We start from the raw sequence: 20,324 nt of genomic DNA on the forward strand, positions 1-20,324 counted from the left end.
CAGAACAACCTACACAGTTCTCATGAGGTCTGTGATTTCTTTGCCATTTACTGCAAATTCAAACAACATCTTAATTTAAAAGCTTGATCTGAAGTGAGAAAGTTGTGCACTAGTGCACTGATTTGAAACCAAATTGTGTTGAATTGTGTGAAACTAGCGATGAAATGAAGTAAGTTCTTTGTTAAATGCCAAGTCAACATTAATGTAACTTCAATGGATTTAAAATGAGAACAGATTTTATTAAGTTGTGGAGTCAAGCCCTATTTAACATTCTGCATTTGTGGTCCAAATGGCAAGTTCCATTTTGCCAGAATACAGTTTGTACTGCATGAGGTATAAAAATGAGGCTGTGCCTACATGTTTTGCAGATAAGTATTTTTATAAGAATATTGAAGAAAAGGGATTTTTTTCCAGTGACATGGCCAATAATCATCTCTCAATCAGCATTGGCAAAAACGGGCAAGCAGGCTGTGTTGTCAATAGAAGATTACTTTGTGTACTGTGGGTGCCTCTCATTAACCCAAGCCCTTGCTGCTGCACCATACATTGAAAGTGCAAAGGGGGAAGGGTCCCGTGGGAAACATCTGGTGATTTATGCAGAAAGGCAACCAACATGCCTTTAACATTCCTCCCCTTTCTCCATTATCTCCTTGATTGCTGCATTCTTTTATGACTTTGCTGCTTACTTGCCTTTCCTGACTCCAAAAATCCAGTTCTTCTGGCTATTTCAATTATCATATCCTCTATGAGAAGCACGGTTTCAAAAAAACTTCCTTTTACTCAGGTAAACCAATTCAGAAATAGCATTTCCTTCTCACTGCCTATCAACACTGGTGCACCTGAAGGATGTATGCTCACCCACTGCTCCACTATCTCTACACTCTGTGTGGCTAGGCACAGCTCAAACACCATCTATAAATTTGTTGATGCAACAATTATTGTTGGCAGAATTTCAAATGGTGACAAGATGGGAGACAGGTGCTACATCCATCAACAACCTTCCACTGAACATCAGTAAGATCAAGGAATTAATGGTGGACTTCAGGAAGGGGAAGTCGAGGGAACACACACCAGTCACTGAGGGATCAGAACTGAAAGGGTGAGCTGATGCTCCTGGCTGTCAACATTTCTGAGAATCTATCCTGGGCCCAAGATACAGATGCAATAATAAAGAAGGCATGACAGCAGCTATATTTCATTAGGAGTTTGAGGAGAATTGCTGTGTCTCCAAAGACACTCGCAAATTTCTATAGAAATACCAGGAAGAGCGTTCTAACTGGTTGCACCAACATCTGGTATGGAGGGGCCACTGCACAGGATCGAGAAAAGCTGCAGAAAGTTGTAAACTCAGCCAGCTCCATCATGGCACTCACCTCCTGTGCATCCAGGACACCTTCAAAAGGTGATGCCTCAAAAATGAAGCATCCGTCATTAAGGGCCCGCATCACCCAGAACATGCCCTCTTCTCATTGATACCATCAAGGAAGAGTTAGACTCACCATTTCAGGAATAGCTTGTTCCCCTCCACCACAGATTTCTGAACACTATCTCTGAATTTTTAAATCATTTTCTCCTCTCTTTATGCACTACCTACTTAATTTAAGTTTTATACAACACTTGTTATAATCTTTAGTTTTTATTATTATGTATTCTGACTGGATGCATGTCATAATTTCTTGAACTCCCAACATGGCATTCGAAATTAGTGAGAGGAAAGTTATTAGAAGAAACAATCTTACCGATTTGTTAACATTATATGCACTCCATAAAGGCATTAAAATGTCAGAATTATATCCATTTGTGTAAGAGTTATGTGTCAAGAGGCAATATTTCCTGTTCCTCTGTAAAACTCTTGGTCTTCCGTATGGCATGCTTACTGCTTCCGCTGTTTTAACTAAAAAGAAATGCAAGATTAATATCGCATACAGTTGGAAATAACTGGACTTTGACTCCTGCTCACAGACATGTAAGACACAGTCTCTTTCTGTCCGCCTTTAATCTCTCCCTTTTCCGATTTAAACTTTGAAATTTCACCTTTAGTCAGTCAGATCTGTAGAGCAACAGTTATAATTATGGCTGCTTTAAGAAGCACCAAACAGAATCCGGACCCAGGCAACAGAAAGTCTAAAACAGCTGACGAGTTCTCGGAGGAACCCCCTTGGGTGAAGAGATTAGAGTCTCAAATCAGGTATCGGCATTGAAATAACTCAACTAAAAGAGAAATTTGAAGAAAAAATTGACTCTCTGAGCCTCGATCTTAAAGAAGTTAGTCGAAATGCAGCTGACCTTCCCTCTCGTTTGGAAAAGGCTCAACAACGAATCGTGGATCTGGAAGCTCGGTCATGTCAGAATAATTTTAGAATTGTTGGATTAGAAGAGAAATCAGAATCTGCCGACACACTGGATAATTTTGCTAAAATGTTTCAGTCATTATTTTCAGAGGTCTGTTCGCAACCCCCGGAGACTGAAATGGCTCACAGAACCGGTGCTTTAAAACTTTTGGATCAAGGTAAAAAACAGGCATATTGTTGTGCGTTTTCTGCGTTTTAGAGACAAAGACCGCATTATTAAATTTGCAAGAAAACAAAGATTGTTTCAATTTCAAGGATCAGAGATTCGCTTTTTTGAAGATTTTCCACAAGAAATTGTTAAGAAGCATGCTGGATTTGCTTTGGCTATGAAATTAGCATATCAAAAAAAGCTCTTCCCATTATTACAATATCCAGCTAAGTTAAGGCTTTTTGTCAAAAATTTTGGGGCTCGTATTTTTGATGACCCAGCCGAAGCATTGTGTTTTATTAACTCTTTGCCTGATGAGTCTGATGACAAGTCTGAAGCCTGAAGTTTGAATGATCTACAACGGTTTGATTGTCTCACGGCGTAAGGGGTGATGAAATTGGAAGATTTGATGGTTATAGAAAGTCTTTACCTTAAAATGTATTTTTATCTCTGAAAAAGACTGGTTTAGATGGTTTTAACCTCAGAAGACATAGCGGGAGAACTGTTGAAAGACTGTAGATAATTTTGAACCATCTAGAATTTTTTCTGTGCAGCATTTAAATGAACATTTTTGTTCCGTATTCTTTTGTAAAGATCTTTTAAGTAATTATTTGGATTTCTTTACGTTTTAAAGATAGATTGGATAATTTAAAGATGGTGATTGTTTTTCTTTTGTGCAAATATTTCAAGAATTGTTTTGGATGTGTTTTTCTTCCCTTATCTAATATTATGAAAGTTATTTTCAAAATTGAAGGTCGTTTTGTTTTACAAAAAAAACACTGTTCCTTCCAATTTAATTATATGGAGATACATGTCGACTGTAATGAGTTTTATGTTCAGTACAGGGAGACAGAGATTACTTTTTTTCATTTTTTTATTTAGGTAAGTGGAGTTTATAATCGCTTCTGTGCTTTTCTTGGGGCTTGCGTCGATTGATATCGACTTATTTCTGGATTTTGTAGTTTAGGTGGGTTTTTTTCCTTCTGTTTTCAATCCCCGTTATGGAATCCCAGAGCATACGCAAATTATTACTGTTGTTCATATCCGCCATTTTCGACTATCTTATCCTGACATGCGTCGGACTTTTTAGATACAAAGTCTCATGATGATATCTAAACAGTTAAATGTTTTAAGTTGGAATGTCCGTGGTTGGAATCATCCTACTAAGCATAAGAAAACATTTAAAATTATTAACTGATTCCAACCCAATATAATCTTTGCTCAAGAGACGCATATCAGATTATGTGATAAAAATCGAGTTTTTAATCTTAGAGGATCCTCAGTGCATGCAAACTCTCAGAGTAAAATTAGAGGTGTTTCTATTTTTATTGATTCTAATATCCCTTTTAATCAGGAGGACATTATAGCCGATATTAATGGTAGATTTTTGATTGTTAAAGGATTAATTTATAATAGGAAAATGGTTTTGGTTAATATTTATGGACCAAACGTAGATGATCCCTCTGTTTTTTAAAGCTGCCTTTGCTCTATTACCTGACTTAAATGAGTATATGTTATTAATGGGTGGTAATTTTAATACTTGTTTAAATCATTTAATGAATAAGTCATCACCCAATAATCAACTCCCTAATCGTTCTGCATCACTTATTAATTCCTTTCTAATTGATTATGGGCTAATTGAAGTATGGAGGCATATGCATCCTAGTGATAGAAAATATTCTTTTTTCTCACATATTCATAATACAATTTTGAGAATCGACTATTTTATAGTTGACCCTCGACTTCTATTTAATGTTCAGAAATGTGAGTATGATGCAATTGTTATCTCTGATCATGCTCCTTTAATCCTAATATTTGAACTGAAAGATGTTGCTTCAACCTGACCATTTTGGCGTTTTCCAGAACACTTGTTACAAAGTTCAGAATTTGTTGAGTTTATTGAAACTCAGATAAAAGAGTTTTTTTCTCTTTAATAATACAGGAAACCTCTCAAAGTTAGTAATTTGGGATTATTAAAAGCCTATTAATGCTGTCAGATTATTTCTATGTAGCTAAACTGAAGAAACAAACAAGAATAGATAAAATCTCTAAACAAATTAAAGAATTAGATAATATCAATGCAATTTCTCCAAATGTTGTTTCATTTAAAAGAAGAGTAGAATTACAATCACAATATAATTTATTATTAACATATCCTATTGAAGGATATTTGCTTAAATTGAAAAGTCAATTTTATATTTTTGGGGATAAAAATAATAAGCTCTTATCTTCCCAATTAAGAGCAGCTAGAGCTAAAAAAACAAATTCTAAAGATTCATAAAAATAATGGAGATATAGCAAGTAACCACGAAGACACTAATAATATTTTCAAGATTTTTATTCTGATCTTTATAGACCTCAATTCCCTGCAGATTCCACCAAAATGAAGGCTTTTTTACATAAGATTAAATTTCCTCAAATTTCTGCTGAAGATCAACAGATGCTTCATGCTTCAATTACCGAACATGAAATTCAGAAAGCTATTTTATTAATGCAATCAGGTAAAGCTCCTGGACTTAATGGTTATTCGGTAGGATTTTACAAAAAATTTGGAAGATTACTTTCTCCGTATCTTTTGGAAATATTTCATGAATCCTTTGAGAAGGGTAGTTTACCTTCTTCCTTTTATGAAGCATCTATTTCCTTAATCCTTAAGAAAGATAAAGATCTTACTGAATGTTCATCATATAGACCTATTTCACTATTAGATGTGGATGCAAAAATTCTCCCTAAGATAATGGCTAACTGCTTGGAAAATATTTTAACTAAAATCATCTCTATGGATCAAGCGGCTTTATTAAAGGCCATTACTCTTTCTCTAATGTTCGGAGATTGATGAACATTATATATTCACCAATATCTAAGCAACCTCAGTGTGTTATCTCTCTCGATGCAGAAAAGGCATTTGATAGAGTTGAGTGGCCATATTTGTTTAAAGTATTAGAAAAATTTGGTTTTGGTAATAATTTTAATAGGTGGATTCAAATGATTTATAAGAATCCTATTGCTATAGTTATTACTAATAATTTCAGGTCCTCTTTTTCACTTTCTCGTGGTACTAGACAGGGATGTCCATTAAGCCCTTTATTATTTAATCTTGTATTGGAACCTTTAGCAATAACACTAAGTGAAGCTAAAAATATTCATGGTATCTCTATGAATGAAGCCATACATAAGATTTCTCTTTATGCAGATGATCTTTTGGTGTTTATTTCGAATCCTGAGGAATCAATTCCTAATCTTTTGGAAACACTTAACTTGAATAAAAGTGAATTGTTCCCATTAAATGCCCCTGTTTTTATATATAATTATATTCCTGTTAGAATTGTTAATACTTTTAAATATTTAGGTATTACAATTACTAAAAAATATAAAGATCTTTATAAAGCTAATATAGTTCCTTTAATGGACTCCATGAAGCAATTATTTTCTAGATGAAATCCACTTACTCGCTCTTTAATAGGTCGCATCCATGCTGTGAAAATGATGCTTTTACCTAGATTTTTATATATTTTCCAAAATATATCTATCTTTTTAACTAAAAAAAATTTTGATCAAACTGACTCTCTTATTTCTTTCTTTATTTGGAACAATAAAAGACCAAGAATTAATAAGTATCATTTACAAAAATCTAAAGAAGTTGGTGGACTTGCACTTCCTAATTTAAGACTGTATTATTGGTTTGTTAATATCAATTATGTGTTTGGCTGTACTGGCTCGACAAGAGCCAAAAACGACTATGGGTTGATTTGGAATTAAAAGCTGGTAAACAATTTCATTTAACTTCAATATTAGTAGCTCCATTACCTCTACAACTCTCTAAAATTCCAAATTTAAATCTTTACCCTGTTATTATGCAGTCCTTATAGATTTGGTTTCAGTTTCACAATTTTTTAAATTTTAAACAATTTAAGTGTGTCTAGTTTTTTATATTGAAACTTTTTATTTAAACCTTCAATAACTGATTTCTCCTATGGAGAAATAAAGGGATCCGTTCTTTTACAGATTTATTTTGTGATGGTCGATTGATGACTTTTGAAGAATTAATTAACAAATATTCTCTCGCTCATACACATTTTCTGCAATATCTTCAGGTTAGACATTTTTTACACCAATATTTATCTGTTTCCATATTTGCAAGAATCTGATTTGTTGGATACCATTTTGAAGTTGAATCCGTTAGTGAGAGGTTCCATTAGCAGAATTTATAATTTACTTTTGTTACAAAAGGAGAACCTCTCATTAAAGATTAAACAAGGTTGGGAGAGAGAACTTAATATGATCTTTGTTAATGAAGATTGGTTACAAGTTTTGAAAAATGTAAATTCTTCTATATGTGCCAATCACTGTTTAATTCAGTTTAAAATTGTTCACTGTTATTATTTAACAAAGGAGAGACTATCTAAAATATTCCCTAGTATAGACAACCACTGCGATAAGTGTAAAACTGAAGTAGCTACTTTGTCACATATGTTCTGGTCATGTTCTTTATTAAAACCATTTTGGATATCTTTATTTTCTACAATTTCTAAAGCTCTGAAAATTAATTTACAACCTAACAAATTGACTGTTTTATTTGGAATAGTTCCACATCATATTCAGGGTATTTCATCTTCAGATCAACAAGTAATTGCATTTGTTACATTATTGGCAAGAAGGGCTATTTTATTAAAATGGAAAGATACCTCTGTCCTACATTAATTGAATGGTTTTCTCAAGTAATGTTATATCTCAGTTTGGAAAAAGTTAGAAGTAGAACTTTTGATCCCCGATTCAATTTTGAGAGAAGATGGGGCTCATTTGCCAAATATTATCATTTAATTTGAATTATTTTATATGGTTTCCTTCCAATCTTATTCCATATAAATTTGAATTGGTGGTTGATGATACTTCTTCTTTATATATATAGATGATGGTAAGACGTATTGCTCTGGGGGTTGATTCCTAATGGGTTTTTTTCCCCTTTCTTTTGTAGTCAGTGGGTTTTTATTTCTTAGTTAGATGGGGTTCTTTTTTTCCTTCTTTTACTTACATATAATTTTTTTTTCATTTTTATATATTACGATCAGTTTTTATTTTCTTCAGCTTTATTAAATGTATATATATTAATTTGTTGAAGTTTTGTATCATCTTATAGCTGTAGAGGATTATGTACCAATAAAAATATTTTTTAAATGAAAATGGAAATAACTTGGAAAATGTGTAGCTCGGGTGGTTGATGGTTGGGTTGAGTTGTTTCCCGATCTTGGCAATTTACTTGTAAACATTTCGTCACCATGCGAGGAGACATCGTCAGTGCGCTGTTGTTTGTGACGTGTCCTCCAAATGCTTGGCCATTCAATACTTTCCAATCAGCTGATTGGTCATCATTTCAGAAACCCAGTTGTAGACCTCGATCCTATTTATGAGCCGTGGGCAAAATTCCAGACCGCAACGCACGAAGTTCACCACGCAGCCAATCAGCGACAAGATTTCCTCCCCACATCACAATTGAGTTTCTGAAATGTCCAATCAGCTGATTGAAAAGTATACAAAGGCCAAGCATTGAGGACACACTATACACTGATGATATCTAATCATATAGTGACAAAGCATTTGCAAGTAAATTGCCAAGATTGGAGAACAGTTCAACCCAACCATTATATACAATATTTAAAGCCAACCTATCCACAGCAATTATTCTATTAATTCCATTGCTTGTTAATTTTTATTGCTTGGGAGTGGGAGAGGAGGGAGGAGCAGTCAAGATGACCTGTTAGGCAAAGCAGCAGCTGTCAGATCAGTACAGGTACAGATATCACTTTTCACTGGAATTGAAATCTTTTTTAAAAAAAAGGATCTCTGAAATCTCTAATGGTAAAGAAAGGATATAAAGTGAAAGATAAGAAATTAAAATATGTGCAGGAACACTTTTCAAATTACACAAAAGAAAGGCTGTTTAAATCAAATTACAATTGTAAGCGTCACATCTGAATTTTAGCCAATGTTTACAGCTCTGGTATTTATGACTGATATTAAACTGCATATTTGCACATGTATGTATCTGGGGAAATAGTTACTGTCAATACTTCTGAAAACACTTTATCATTAATATAGAATTAATAGAACGTTCTGCTTAATAGAACGTTCCATTCAAAGCTGAATTGTGAAAGGATTTACTTCTATTGCAGGTACAGGAAGATCCTGGGAATGAATGGGTTCCGCTTTTATATACTTTCATATGGATAACATTGACTTAAGTCAGAAAGTACAGACACATCATTCAAAGTGGTAACTGTACCTTCACAGTGAGTGATGAGTAATAAGTGATAAAACACATACATTACCCTATTGCTTACTTACTACAGCTCTGCCTTCAATATGTATTATAATTCCATGCAAGCCCACCTCCAAACTCTAAGACTTTGGATTTAATACCTGCCTTTGTAACTGGATCTTTGATTTCCGGACCAACTATGAGTAAGGACAGGCAGCAACGTCTCTGCCCCAATTATCCATACATGTCTGCATACTATTCCCCTGCTCTGCTCCCTTTATACTCACGACATCATGGTCTTTTCCTGCTCCAACTCCAGCTATAAATTTGCATTTGACTCTACTATAGTGGGCCGAATCTCATATAATGATGAGTGGGAGTACAGGAAGGAGACAGAGATGCAGTGGTATGGTGCCATATCCACAACCTTTCCCTGAATGCCTGCAAATCAGAAGAGCTGGTCATTGACTTCAGCAAGGGGAGAGTGCAGACACTGCTGTGTGTATCAATGATGTAAAGGCTGAGAAGGTCAAAAGCTTCAAGTTCCTAGGAATGGACATCACCAATAGCCTATCCTGGTCCAGCTACAAGAAACTGCAGAGTCATCGACACAGCTCAGCACATTGTAGCAGCCAGCCACCCCTCCACGGACTCTGCTTACACTTCTCATTGCCTCGGTATTCAGCCAACATTATCAAAGACTCCACCCAACTTGAACATTCTCTCTTCTCCACCACAACCCACCCCCATCAGGCAGAAGACACAAGGACAACAGGCTTAAGGAAAGTTCTATTCTGCTGTTATAAGACTATTGGACAGGCTCCTAGTATGATAAAATGGACTGTTGACATCACAATCTATCTTGTTATGACCTTGCACCTTATTGTCTACCTGTACTGCACGTTCTCTGTACTGTAACACTATATTCTGCAGACTGGAATTGCTTTCCCTTGTACTACCACAATGCACCATTGTAATGCAATGATCTGTAAGGATGGCAAAAGAGATTTTCACTGTATACATAGCCATATTAAACCAAATTACCAATTTGAATGATATCAAACTACAAAGAAATAACAACTACTAAACATAAATCCCTCTGCAAGGCTAACATGACTTGCAGAGGGACCTGCTTCAGCTGGAAAAGTGGGCTGAAAAATGGCAGATGGAATTTAATGCAGACAAGGGCAAGGTTTTGTACTTCAGTAGGAACAACCACAGTAGATCTTATACAGTGAATGGTCAGGCACTGAGGAGTGTGGTAGAACAAAGGAATACAGGTCCATAATTCATTGTAAGTGGTGTCACAGGTAGAAAGTGTCATAAAGAAAGCTTTTGGCACATTGGCCTTCATAAATCAATGTTTTGAGTACAGGAGATGGGATGTTATGTTGTATAAGGCTTTGTATAAGGCTTTTGTATATAGGCTAATTTGGAGTTCTGTGTGCAGTTTTGGTCACCTACCTACAGGGCTGATATAAACAAGGTTGAAAGAGTACAGAGAAAATTTACAAGGACATTGCCTGGTCTGGAGGACCTGAGTTATAAGGAAAAATTGAATAGTTTAGGACTTTATTCCTTAGAACGTAGAAGATTGAGAGGAGATTTGATAGTGGTATACAAACCTATGAGGGCTATAGATAGGGTAAATGAAAGCAGGCTGTTTCCATTTAAGTTGAGTGAACAGAGGTCATGGCTTAAGGGTGAAAGGTAAAAAGTTTAAGGGGAACCTCCTTCACTCAGAGGGTCATGAGAGTGTGGAGCGAGCTGCTAGCACAAGTGATGCATGCGAACTCAATTTCAATGTTTAAGAGAAGTTTGGATAGGTACATGGATGGTAGGGATAGGGACTGGTAGTAGGTAGTTTAACTGGTTTCAGCATGGAATAGATGGGCCAGAGAGCCTTTTACTGTGCTGTATTTCTCTATGAATCTATGTCAAAAGGAGAGAGAAATCTACTTTGACTATTCACAGGAATGAACATGTGTATGTTTCTTTTGAACTTAATAATGTTATCGGAACACGTTCATGTGTAGGATCCAAAGCTCAGGCATTCTTAACTCAGAGATGGCTTGTATATTCCATTCATCAGAATGCATCTCGGACTGTTCACTTAGCAATGGTCTCACTTACGTTAAAGCTGAAGTTTTTCCAACTTATATTATGTGTTCAAGAACCATTGTTTATATTAACAATGGGTGGGACAACAACCAGAGGTCTTGGGTTACAGGCGAAAAGTGAAAAATATAAGGGGAACGTGGAAGGAAACTTCTTTGCTCAGAAGGTGGTGAGAGTGTGGAATGAGCTGCCAGCACATATGGTGTAGCGAGCTCGATTTCAATGTTTAAGAGAAGTCTGGATAGGTACATGGATGGGAGGGGTATGGAGGGCTCTGGTCCCTTTGCAGGCCGATGGGAGTAAGCAGTTTAAATGCTTCAACATGGACTAGAAGGGCTGAAGGGACCATTTTTATGACTATGACTAACTCTTGTTTGGAGGATAAGAATTATGTCTTGTGATGAATTTATCCTTTAATATTTGGACAGGTTTCCAGGAATTAGCTGCTGAAATGTAATCAGAGTAGACCTTTATCATATTTGCAGAATCTCTAAACATTTCTCACAGCAAAACACTCATAAAACCCATACATTATCCTACCTTGTTCAGCCGTTAGGTTGATGTTTTTATTCATTTCCTTAATATTGAGTGTCTAAGGAATAGGAACACATTCTGTTGAAGTTAACAGGTTGAATGTTGTTCAAAGAAGTTTAAAAACAGTTCATCAAACTTCATTCCTGTACTTACTGAATTTTCACATGAACATCCCAAGTGGTCACTTGGATTTAGTGTGGAGAGGGGGCAGCTAGATAAAGCAGACACTTCAGCAGGAAGAGTAGGACTCTTGGGAGGATTCTTCAGCAGATGATTTAAGCTCCCATGAGTTCCATTATTAGGCGAAGGTGTGATCTGCAACATATCTAACAGAAACATCATAAAGCAATCAGGTCAGTTTTCTCTACCTCTCTTTCTTCGGTATTTTTGTAATAAGATGCATGAAAAATATCAATGACTTACCCCCAACTTCTGATAGCCTCTGAGTTGGTGTATGAGAAATTAGTTAATACGGCTCATTTAGCACTGTATCTAAGATTAAAAAACTGGACTTTGATACAGTAGTACATGAGATGCACTAACTAAATTTACAAACCAACAAAAGAAATTTTATTTGGATTTTTCCTTGAGCTAATAAGTAATCTATATGTTAATTGTCCAAAGACGTAGATTTCCTACTAATATAGGTCCATTTTATCATTCTAGAAGACAATCACTAATCCATCCCTTTCCCGATAATAATGCATCCCATTGTCACTACACACCACCAACACAAGACTCTTTGCATCTGGAGGAAAATGCTATTGCTTTTGGCAGAGCATGTGATACAGTTTCATGAATCATTTAGACATACTTAGTTATTGTTTCAATGTAGAAAGTTCAAAGTCAAGCACTTCAATTCAATCACAGAGATTTTTATAATTAGTCCATAACAAGGACTGTTGTGGATTAAATTCCTGCTAGGAAAATATAAGTAATTTCCTGGATTCAGAACCTGGCAGATTGGCTATTTGACATACCACTCTACAGATTGAGGCCCACAAAACAACTTGGGTAAATCTTTAGTAGGTTTGGAAGTTATTAATGAGAAAGGATTTCATATTTCTTATTTGCATTCATACTCTCAAACTTGTTCAGAGTAAGTCATTGAATTTTTTTTAAATTAGAGAAAATCACAGCTGGTAGTTAATGGCTCAGATATCTGAAGTAAGGGATCAGATCAGATTTCAGAACAAGTGATACAGTATGAATTATGAGAATGATCCCAGAAATGACAGGTTGAACATATAAGGAATGTTTGATGGTTCTGGGCCTCTACTCGCTGGAGTTTAGAAGAACAAATGGGTATCTGGTTGAAACCTATGAAATACCGAAAGGCCTAGTGGAGAGTGCATGGAGAGGATAATTCCTGTAGTGAGGGAGTCTATGACTAGAGCACACGGTCTCAGAATAAAAGGACAACCCTTTGGAACGAGATGAGGAGGAATTTCTTCAGCCAGAGGATAGTGAAGCTGCGGAACTCATTGCTACAGACATTTGTGAAGGCCAAGTCATTTGGGATTATTTAAAGCACAGGTTTATAGGTTCTTAATTAGTCAGGGCATCAAAGGTTACAGGGAGAGGGCAGGAGAATGGAATTCAGAGGGTAAATAATTCAACCATGATGGAATGCGGAGCAGACTCGATGGGCCCAATGGCCTTCTGCTCCCACCTCTTATGGGCTTAATGTTTATTGTTGTGTCTACCTGGAAATTTGAATTGAATCAAAGAATAATCAAAGAAATTCATGTACACTGGAAGAAGCACAATGAATTCAAATCAAATTAGATACCGTGCAGGCAATTCAAGGGAGTGAATGAGGAACTTGACTGAGAGAAAATAGAGATGGAAGCAAAAAGTAAGAAAGCAAATTAAATTTAAAACCCAAACTCATAGGAAACTTTTAAGGACAGTTTTATCTCCCTGTATAAGTCTGAGATCAATTGCTATCTATGATGCAATCCAGCCACTCCTTAATTTTCACAGGAACCTTGACTACTTGCAACCAGTTTGTGCATCAAATCATTAATCATTTCCGCAGTTTGCCAGACGTCATCTGTGCGCTACTAACTAGTGTGGTTTGATGCACAAATAGTGTTGAGCTTTGTAGCAATTGAAATTTGAAAGATTCTGGTAGTGTTTACAAGCTTCCTGTATCACTACAGTGGCTCTCAAAATGCGCACAGACATTACAGTGTTAAATATAGAACATAGAATAGTACAGCACATTACAGGCCCTTCGGCCCACAGTGTTGTGCTGTTATGAGTGATGAACAGACCTGATGGACAATGGGGTACAGAGTTAACCATCCCCCTGGAGAACCACGAACTATTACAGTTGCTATGCTGACCATGAGAAAGAGAGACGAAAAACAGGCAAGAACATCTGCGACAGATAAGAGAGAGAGGGAGATTGCTGATTAACTGTATTGTGACTCCTTTTGAATTATTTACTGTTTTGCTGCAAGGACAATAGTTTGCTCGTTAACATTCCTCAGGAGATAGCAGCAGTGGCCTGATTTGATGGACACGATCATTCAGAGTTGATGGATAGCTGAGACCCCGTGAGTGGGGATAAAAGACAGGTCTGGAGAGACACCCTTCAGACACACCAGTGAACACTGACTGAGTGTTGGGAACCCACAGAAAGGTGGGGGCTTCGGAGACCGAACCAGGAGATCGGTCAGTAAAGCTCACAGTGTTACAGCAGGGCCGGTGGGGACTTGTGTGTGTGTCCACTCGTGCCAGAGTGACGAGTCCACCACAGAAGAACGGTCTAGCTGAAGGACGGAGAGGTCGTAGCTGAATGACCATCACAACAACGGTGCAACGGAATCAAAAGGCAACAGGAAGGTTTGCTGACCGCAACTCCTTAATCTCGCTCTCTCTCTCTCTCCAACGATTACAACTCAACAAGCATAACTACCTCAGCACTCACGAACTGAACTTTATACTTTTCTATAACAATTCATTTACCCCTAGACATCGATAGAGCTTGTTTATTATTGCTTATTATTATTATTCCTACACTTTTAGGTTTATTACTGCTACCTTGTGTTATATGTATATTTGCATTATTGATATGGTTTTGCTTATTTTTATTAATAAACACCTTTAAATATAGTACCACCAGACTCCAACGGATTCTTCTTTCTGTACTGGTCAGACACCCAGTTACGGGGTACTTAACAGTGCCGACCCTCAAACCGTCTCCCATATAACCCCCCCACCTTAAATTCCTCCATATACCTGTCTAGTAGTCTCTTAAACTTCACTAGTGTATCTACCTCCACCACTGACTCAGGCAGTGCATTCCACGCACCAACCACTCTCTGAGTAAAAATCCTTCCTTTAATATTCCGCTTGAACTTCCCTCCCCTTACCTTAAAGCCATGTCCTCTTGTACTGAGCAGTGGTGCCCTGGGGAAGAGGTGCTGGCTATCCACTCTGTCTATTCCTCTTAATATCTTGTACACCTCTATCATGTCTCCTCTCATCCTCCTTCTCTCCAAAGAGTAAAGCCCTAGCTCCCTTAATCTCTGATCATAATCCATACTCTCTAAACCAGGCAGCATCCTGGTAAATCTCCTCTGTACCCTTTCCAATGCTTCCACATTCTTCCTATAGTGAGGCAACCAGAACTGGACACAGTACTCCAAGTGTGGCCTAACCAGAGTTTTATAGAGCTGCATCATTACATCGCGTCTCTTAAACTCTATCCCTCAACTTATGAAAGCTAACACCCCATAAACTTTCTTAACTACCGTATCTACCTGTGTTAAATTAGTATTTCATCAGTTAAGTGACTGTAAGCAATTTTCCATTCGAAGCAATTGCCTAGAACAATTCAATAGGTGAAACAAAAGATCTAATGGTATTAAGTTAGAAACAGGATTAAATAGTTTTGGATTTCATTATTATTACAGAGGTATCTACCCACCCCCCCCCCCCCTTCATTATTTCTAGACCCGGTTCATCCACTATCACCATGGACCTGATTATAAGAGAAAGTGTTAAGCACAACTCAGGGACTAGAATGATTTAAAAAATAAACAATTTGCTTCAAGTGATAAGGTTTCTGGTACAAGCACTTATCATGCTGAAAAGTTTGGATTTGTTAATGCGCTTCATAAGGAATAGTTTATTTGCAAATTAAAACATCAAGAGTAATAAATAAACAAATCTTGTACTTTACTAGCAGTCCCCTGGAGAACTGAAAGCTTATTCTTTAGCTTGTGTCCAACTTTCAAGACTTCCAAGACCTTGATATTTTTTTCTAATTGTGTTTTCTCTTGTATTTTTTTAATAATTTAAGGTATTCTTGTGAATGCTCTTACATAGAAATTAGAACATTCTGGGCCCTCAGCCCACAATGTTGTGCTGATCGAAATAAACCTACCCAACTATCAATCTAACATTTCCCTTCTACACAACCAACAACACTCAGTTTTTCCAACATCGATGTGCCTAATCGAAGAAATGCCCCTACCACCACCCCAAGCAGGTTGTTCCAGACTCCTACCACTCTCTGTGTGTGACAAAAATACCTACTTCTGACTTTCTCCTTTAAATCTTCCTCCAGTCACAGTAGATGTCCTCTGATATTGTTCCGGTAAGAATGTTCGAGCTGTCTATCGTTTCAATGTCTCTCATAATCTTTTACACCTCCATCAAGTTGCCTCTCATCTCTCCTACACTCCAAAGCACAAGCTCAATCAACCTTTCCTCTTAAGTGATGTTCTCTAATCCAGGCAGCACCCTGATGAATCTCCCCTGCACCTTCTTTAAAACTTCCACCACCCTTCCTATTATGAAGCAACCAGAACTGAACACAATACTCCTAGTGTGGTCTAACCAGAGTTTAATAGAACTATAACATTGTCTCACGGCTCTTGAACTCATCTCTTCAACTAATGAAGACCAACACACCATAGGCCTTCTTAACCACCCTATCATCTTGCTCAGTAGTTTTGAGGGATCTATGGTTTGGACCCCAAGCTCCCACTGTTCCTTCATATTGCTAGGAATCCTGCTATTAACCTTGTACGCTGCCTTCAATTTCAATCTTCCAAGGTGTATCACTACGCACTTTACTGAATTAAACTCTGTCTGTCATTTCTCTGCCCAGCTCTGCATCCTGTCTCCTGTACATCCCTTTGTACATGTGCTCTTATAGCTGCATTGTGGAGGGGAGTGTTAGATAGAAAAGACTTCCTTTTTTATAGTGCCTTTCAAGAGCTTGGGAGGTCTCAGAATGATTCTCTTGAAGTGTAGTCTTTGTTCTAATATCAAATAACCTACCACACATCAGGTTGTAAAGTTCAATGTTGTCAAATGGACCAACTTCTGTCTTGAATTTGAAGCCAGGCCCGTTACCGATGAAAATAGCCTGGATTTTTCCATTAAGACAAAAGATGGTTAATACAAGTAGAAACAGAGTTTATTAAACAAACAATTTAAATTGGAATGTTGTGTTTATGTCTTGCAAGAGAAAGACTCTGCAGAAACAGGGCTTAACTCTGTGATAACATTTATAATTAGATAGATAGATAGATTCACTGGAATTCAGAAGAATGGGGGGAGGGATTTCATCGAAACTAGTCAAATGTTGAAAGTCCTTGAAGGACCGGATGTGGAAAGATGTTTCCTATGGAGGGGGTATTTAAGAACGGAGGACAGAGACTCAGAATAGAGAGATGTCCTTTTAGAATAGAGATGAGGAAGAATTTCTTTAGCCAGAGAGTGGTGAATCTGTGGAATTCATTGTCACATGCAATTGTGGAGGCCAAGTCATTTGGGAATATTTAAGGCAGAGGTTTATAGATTCTTGATTAGTCAGGGTATGAAGAGGTACAGGGACAAGACAGGAGATTGGGTTGAAAGGAAAATGGATCAGCCATGATGAAGTGGTGGAGCATATTTGATGGGCTAAATGGCCTCATTCTGCTCTTATATCTTATGGGCTTAAGGTTTTATGTAAAGTTTCATGAGTGTTACTATTTTCAACTCCCAAACTGATATTTATTTCAAAGATCGTTTTACATTTTTCAAGAAAATGCTGCAATTTTTCTATTTGTTATGTAAGTAACTTATATTTTGCAAATTTTCCACCTATATAACATCTTAAGTCAAAGTTCATTGTGGGAAACTTCACCAATTGAAAATTTGGGGGCATGCTACTTAATATTACATTCTCGTTATAATCATATGCTTGCAATTATTACAATCATAACACACACCATTGAAGTTCCCAACTGAAAACGGATTTATAAAGTTACCTATCCACTGTTTTTGCATCTACCCCTATAATGGCATTCTATGATCCAGCCCAAACCATGTGCTGAGTAATAACCTCAGCAAATTCATATTTAAGGCAGTGGTTGATAGATTCTTGATTGGTTGGGGCATGAAGGGATACAGGGAGAAGGCACAAGATTGGAGTTGAGAGGAAAATTGGAACAGCCATGATGAAATGGCGGAGCAGACTCGATCGGCCATGTGACCTCATTCTGCTCCTTGATCTTATGGTCTTATAGAAACATCTTCTTCTGTCCCACATTATCCATCTCTGTGATATGTCATAGTGATTTCATAACTAAAGGAAAATGATTATTCTCTCAGGATTTCCATGATGAATAATAATCTGTGCAATGTTCTAACATGGGGTTATGATAGGTGATATTTAGTATCACCAATGCAGAAAAATGAAACCTGACTAAATGTGTCAAGTGGTGTAAATTGATATTAAATAGTTATGAGTACTACATTCGCAGGAAGTTCATAAATAGAATATCCTAAGTATCCCTCTAAATGTCAACTGTTTATACACAGTATAACATTGATAGATACATTTAATACTTACATGCATGCTTTTATATTCATTATCATAGCCATGATTTCCACCACCACAGAAATTATAAGACTTGTCTCTGAAAATGAATTTTTCAAAAAATATAGACATAAATCACAAAGGATGGGGTTGATATAGCCAAAAAGTACAGATACCCTCCGGTGCAATACTCACTAGAGAATACAGGGTAAACCTGAGGATGCCAGATTTGGCATGGAGCAAGAACGTGCTGTCAAAAACTCTGTGGACATTCCGATAGGCACCCTATTTCACATGAGATGGGGTACCTGAGGTCCCCTCCCCTCCAAGTCACTGACCACAAGGCTGCACCTACTTCAGTTGAAAATTGGTTTATCTGCTGCGTGTTTAGTCCCCTGCTCTACTCACTTTACACTTATGGCTGTGAGGCTAAGCACCGCTCACATGCCATATTTAAGTTTGCTGATGATTCCACTGTCATTGGCCAAATCAAAGGTGGTGAGAAATCAGCCCAAGGAGGAAGGGAGATAGAAAACTTGGCTGAGTGGTGCCATACCAACAACCTTTCACACAATGACCAAGGAGTTGGTTATTGACTTAAGGAGGAGGAAACCTGAGGTCCATCAGCCAGTTCTCACTGGGGGATCAGAGGTGGAGAGGGTCCTCTGTGTTATCATTTCAGAGGATCTGTCCCAGCACGTAACTGCCATTACCAAGGAAACACGGCAGCACCTCTACTTTCTTAGAAGTTTGCGAAAATTTGGCATGTCAAAGTTCTATAGATGCACTGTGGAGAGTATATAGACTGGTTGCATGACAGCCTGCCATGGAAACACCAATACCCTTGAATGGAAATGCCTACAAAAAGCAGCGGATACAGCCAAGTCCATCATGGGTAAAGCCCTCCCCACCTTGAGCACATCCATAGAGTGCTGTTGCAGGAAAGTAGCGTCAGTCATCAAGGACCCCCACCATCAAGGCCATTGTATCCTCTCACTGCTACCATTGGAAAGAAGGTATAGGAACTTCATTACTCACACTATCAGGTTCAGGAACAGTTATTACACTTCAACCATTAGGCCCTTGAACCAGAGGGGATAACTTCACTCACGCTGTCACTGAATGGCTCCCACAACCTTATGAACTCACTTTCAAGGATTCTTCATCTCAGGTTCTCTATATTTATTGCTTGCTTGCTTGTTTGTTTGTTTGTTTGTTTGTTTGTTTGTTTGTTTGTTTGTTTATTTATTTATTATTACTATTATTTTCTTTCTTTTTGTATTTGCAATTTGTTTTGCACACTGGTTGTTTGTCTGCCCTGTTGGGTGCAGTCCTTCATTGATCTTGTTATGTTCCTTGTATTTACTGTGAATACCCACAAGAAAATGAATCTCAGTGTTGTATATGGTGGCATAGATGTACTTTGATAATAAATTTATTTTGTACTTTGATATCCAGATCATTGCCAACTCACACTGAAGTTACTAAGGAATCGAACAGAAGTACTAATAGGGACCTTAATCATTCAGAAGTTACCCAAAAAATCCATATTTTATGCTGAAAAAATTAACAAACTATTAAAAAAGCTTTGTAAAAAATCTTGGTAAATACCGACTGATCTGAAACTTAACTGCTTTTTCCTCCAGAGATATTGTCTGACCTGCTCAGTATTTCCAGCATTTCCTGTTTATACATCAAATCTCCACCACCTACATTTATCAGCTTCTGAAGTTTTATTTTAACTTTCTTTGCATCTTATTTAAATATCATTACCCGATGAAAGGATGATGTACATTGAAAAAGCAACTTTCACATCTTTTAAACACTTTAAGGCAATTAATTGCTGTTGAAGTGCAATCACTGATAGAATGGAGGAAACAGAGCTGACATTTTGTACACAATTATCTCCCACATACAGAGGTTGGTAACTTGTCTTTTCTATAATATTGTGTGAGGGACAAATATTGGCTGGGGTGCTGGAGTTAAAGCATTTGTTCTTCTTTGGTACTTTCCCATTGGGATTTTTTTACACCCTTAGAAAAGGGCAACAGGTCTTTGGTTAATGTCACATTCCAACAGAGCATTATT

General features: G+C 37.2%; 1 protein-coding gene and 1 long non-coding RNA gene across 2 annotated transcripts in view; one reads left to right on the plus strand and one right to left on the minus strand.

Moving 5' to 3' along the window:
* The window catches only part of LOC140733651 (uncharacterized), a 53,102-nt gene extending 43,000 nt beyond the window's left edge, over positions 1–10,102 (plus strand). The window contains exons 3-4 of the long non-coding RNA XR_012100330.1: positions 6,505–6,593; positions 8,670–10,102. This is a non-coding gene — a long non-coding RNA (uncharacterized lncRNA). The remainder of the gene's footprint in view (positions 1–6,504; positions 6,594–8,669) is intronic.
* Positions 1–20,324, minus strand: part of LOC140733649 (ectonucleotide pyrophosphatase/phosphodiesterase family member 3-like) — a 100,511-nt gene that overhangs the window by 22,433 nt on the left and 57,754 nt on the right. The window contains exons 14-18 of the mRNA XM_073057263.1: positions 18,270–18,336; positions 16,709–16,796; positions 11,561–11,733; positions 11,414–11,465; positions 1,740–1,894 (exon numbers count right to left, since the gene is read on the minus strand). Of these exons, the coding sequence (XP_072913364.1) occupies positions 1,740–1,894; positions 11,414–11,465; positions 11,561–11,733; positions 16,709–16,796; positions 18,270–18,336 (535 nt within the window). The remainder of the gene's footprint in view (positions 1–1,739; positions 1,895–11,413; positions 11,466–11,560; positions 11,734–16,708; positions 16,797–18,269; positions 18,337–20,324) is intronic.

The sequence above is a fragment of the Hemitrygon akajei genome, chromosome 9 (assembly GCF_048418815.1).
Source record: "Hemitrygon akajei chromosome 9, sHemAka1.3, whole genome shotgun sequence".
In the NCBI taxonomy this organism is placed as follows: domain Eukaryota; kingdom Metazoa; phylum Chordata; class Chondrichthyes; order Myliobatiformes; family Dasyatidae; genus Hemitrygon; species Hemitrygon akajei.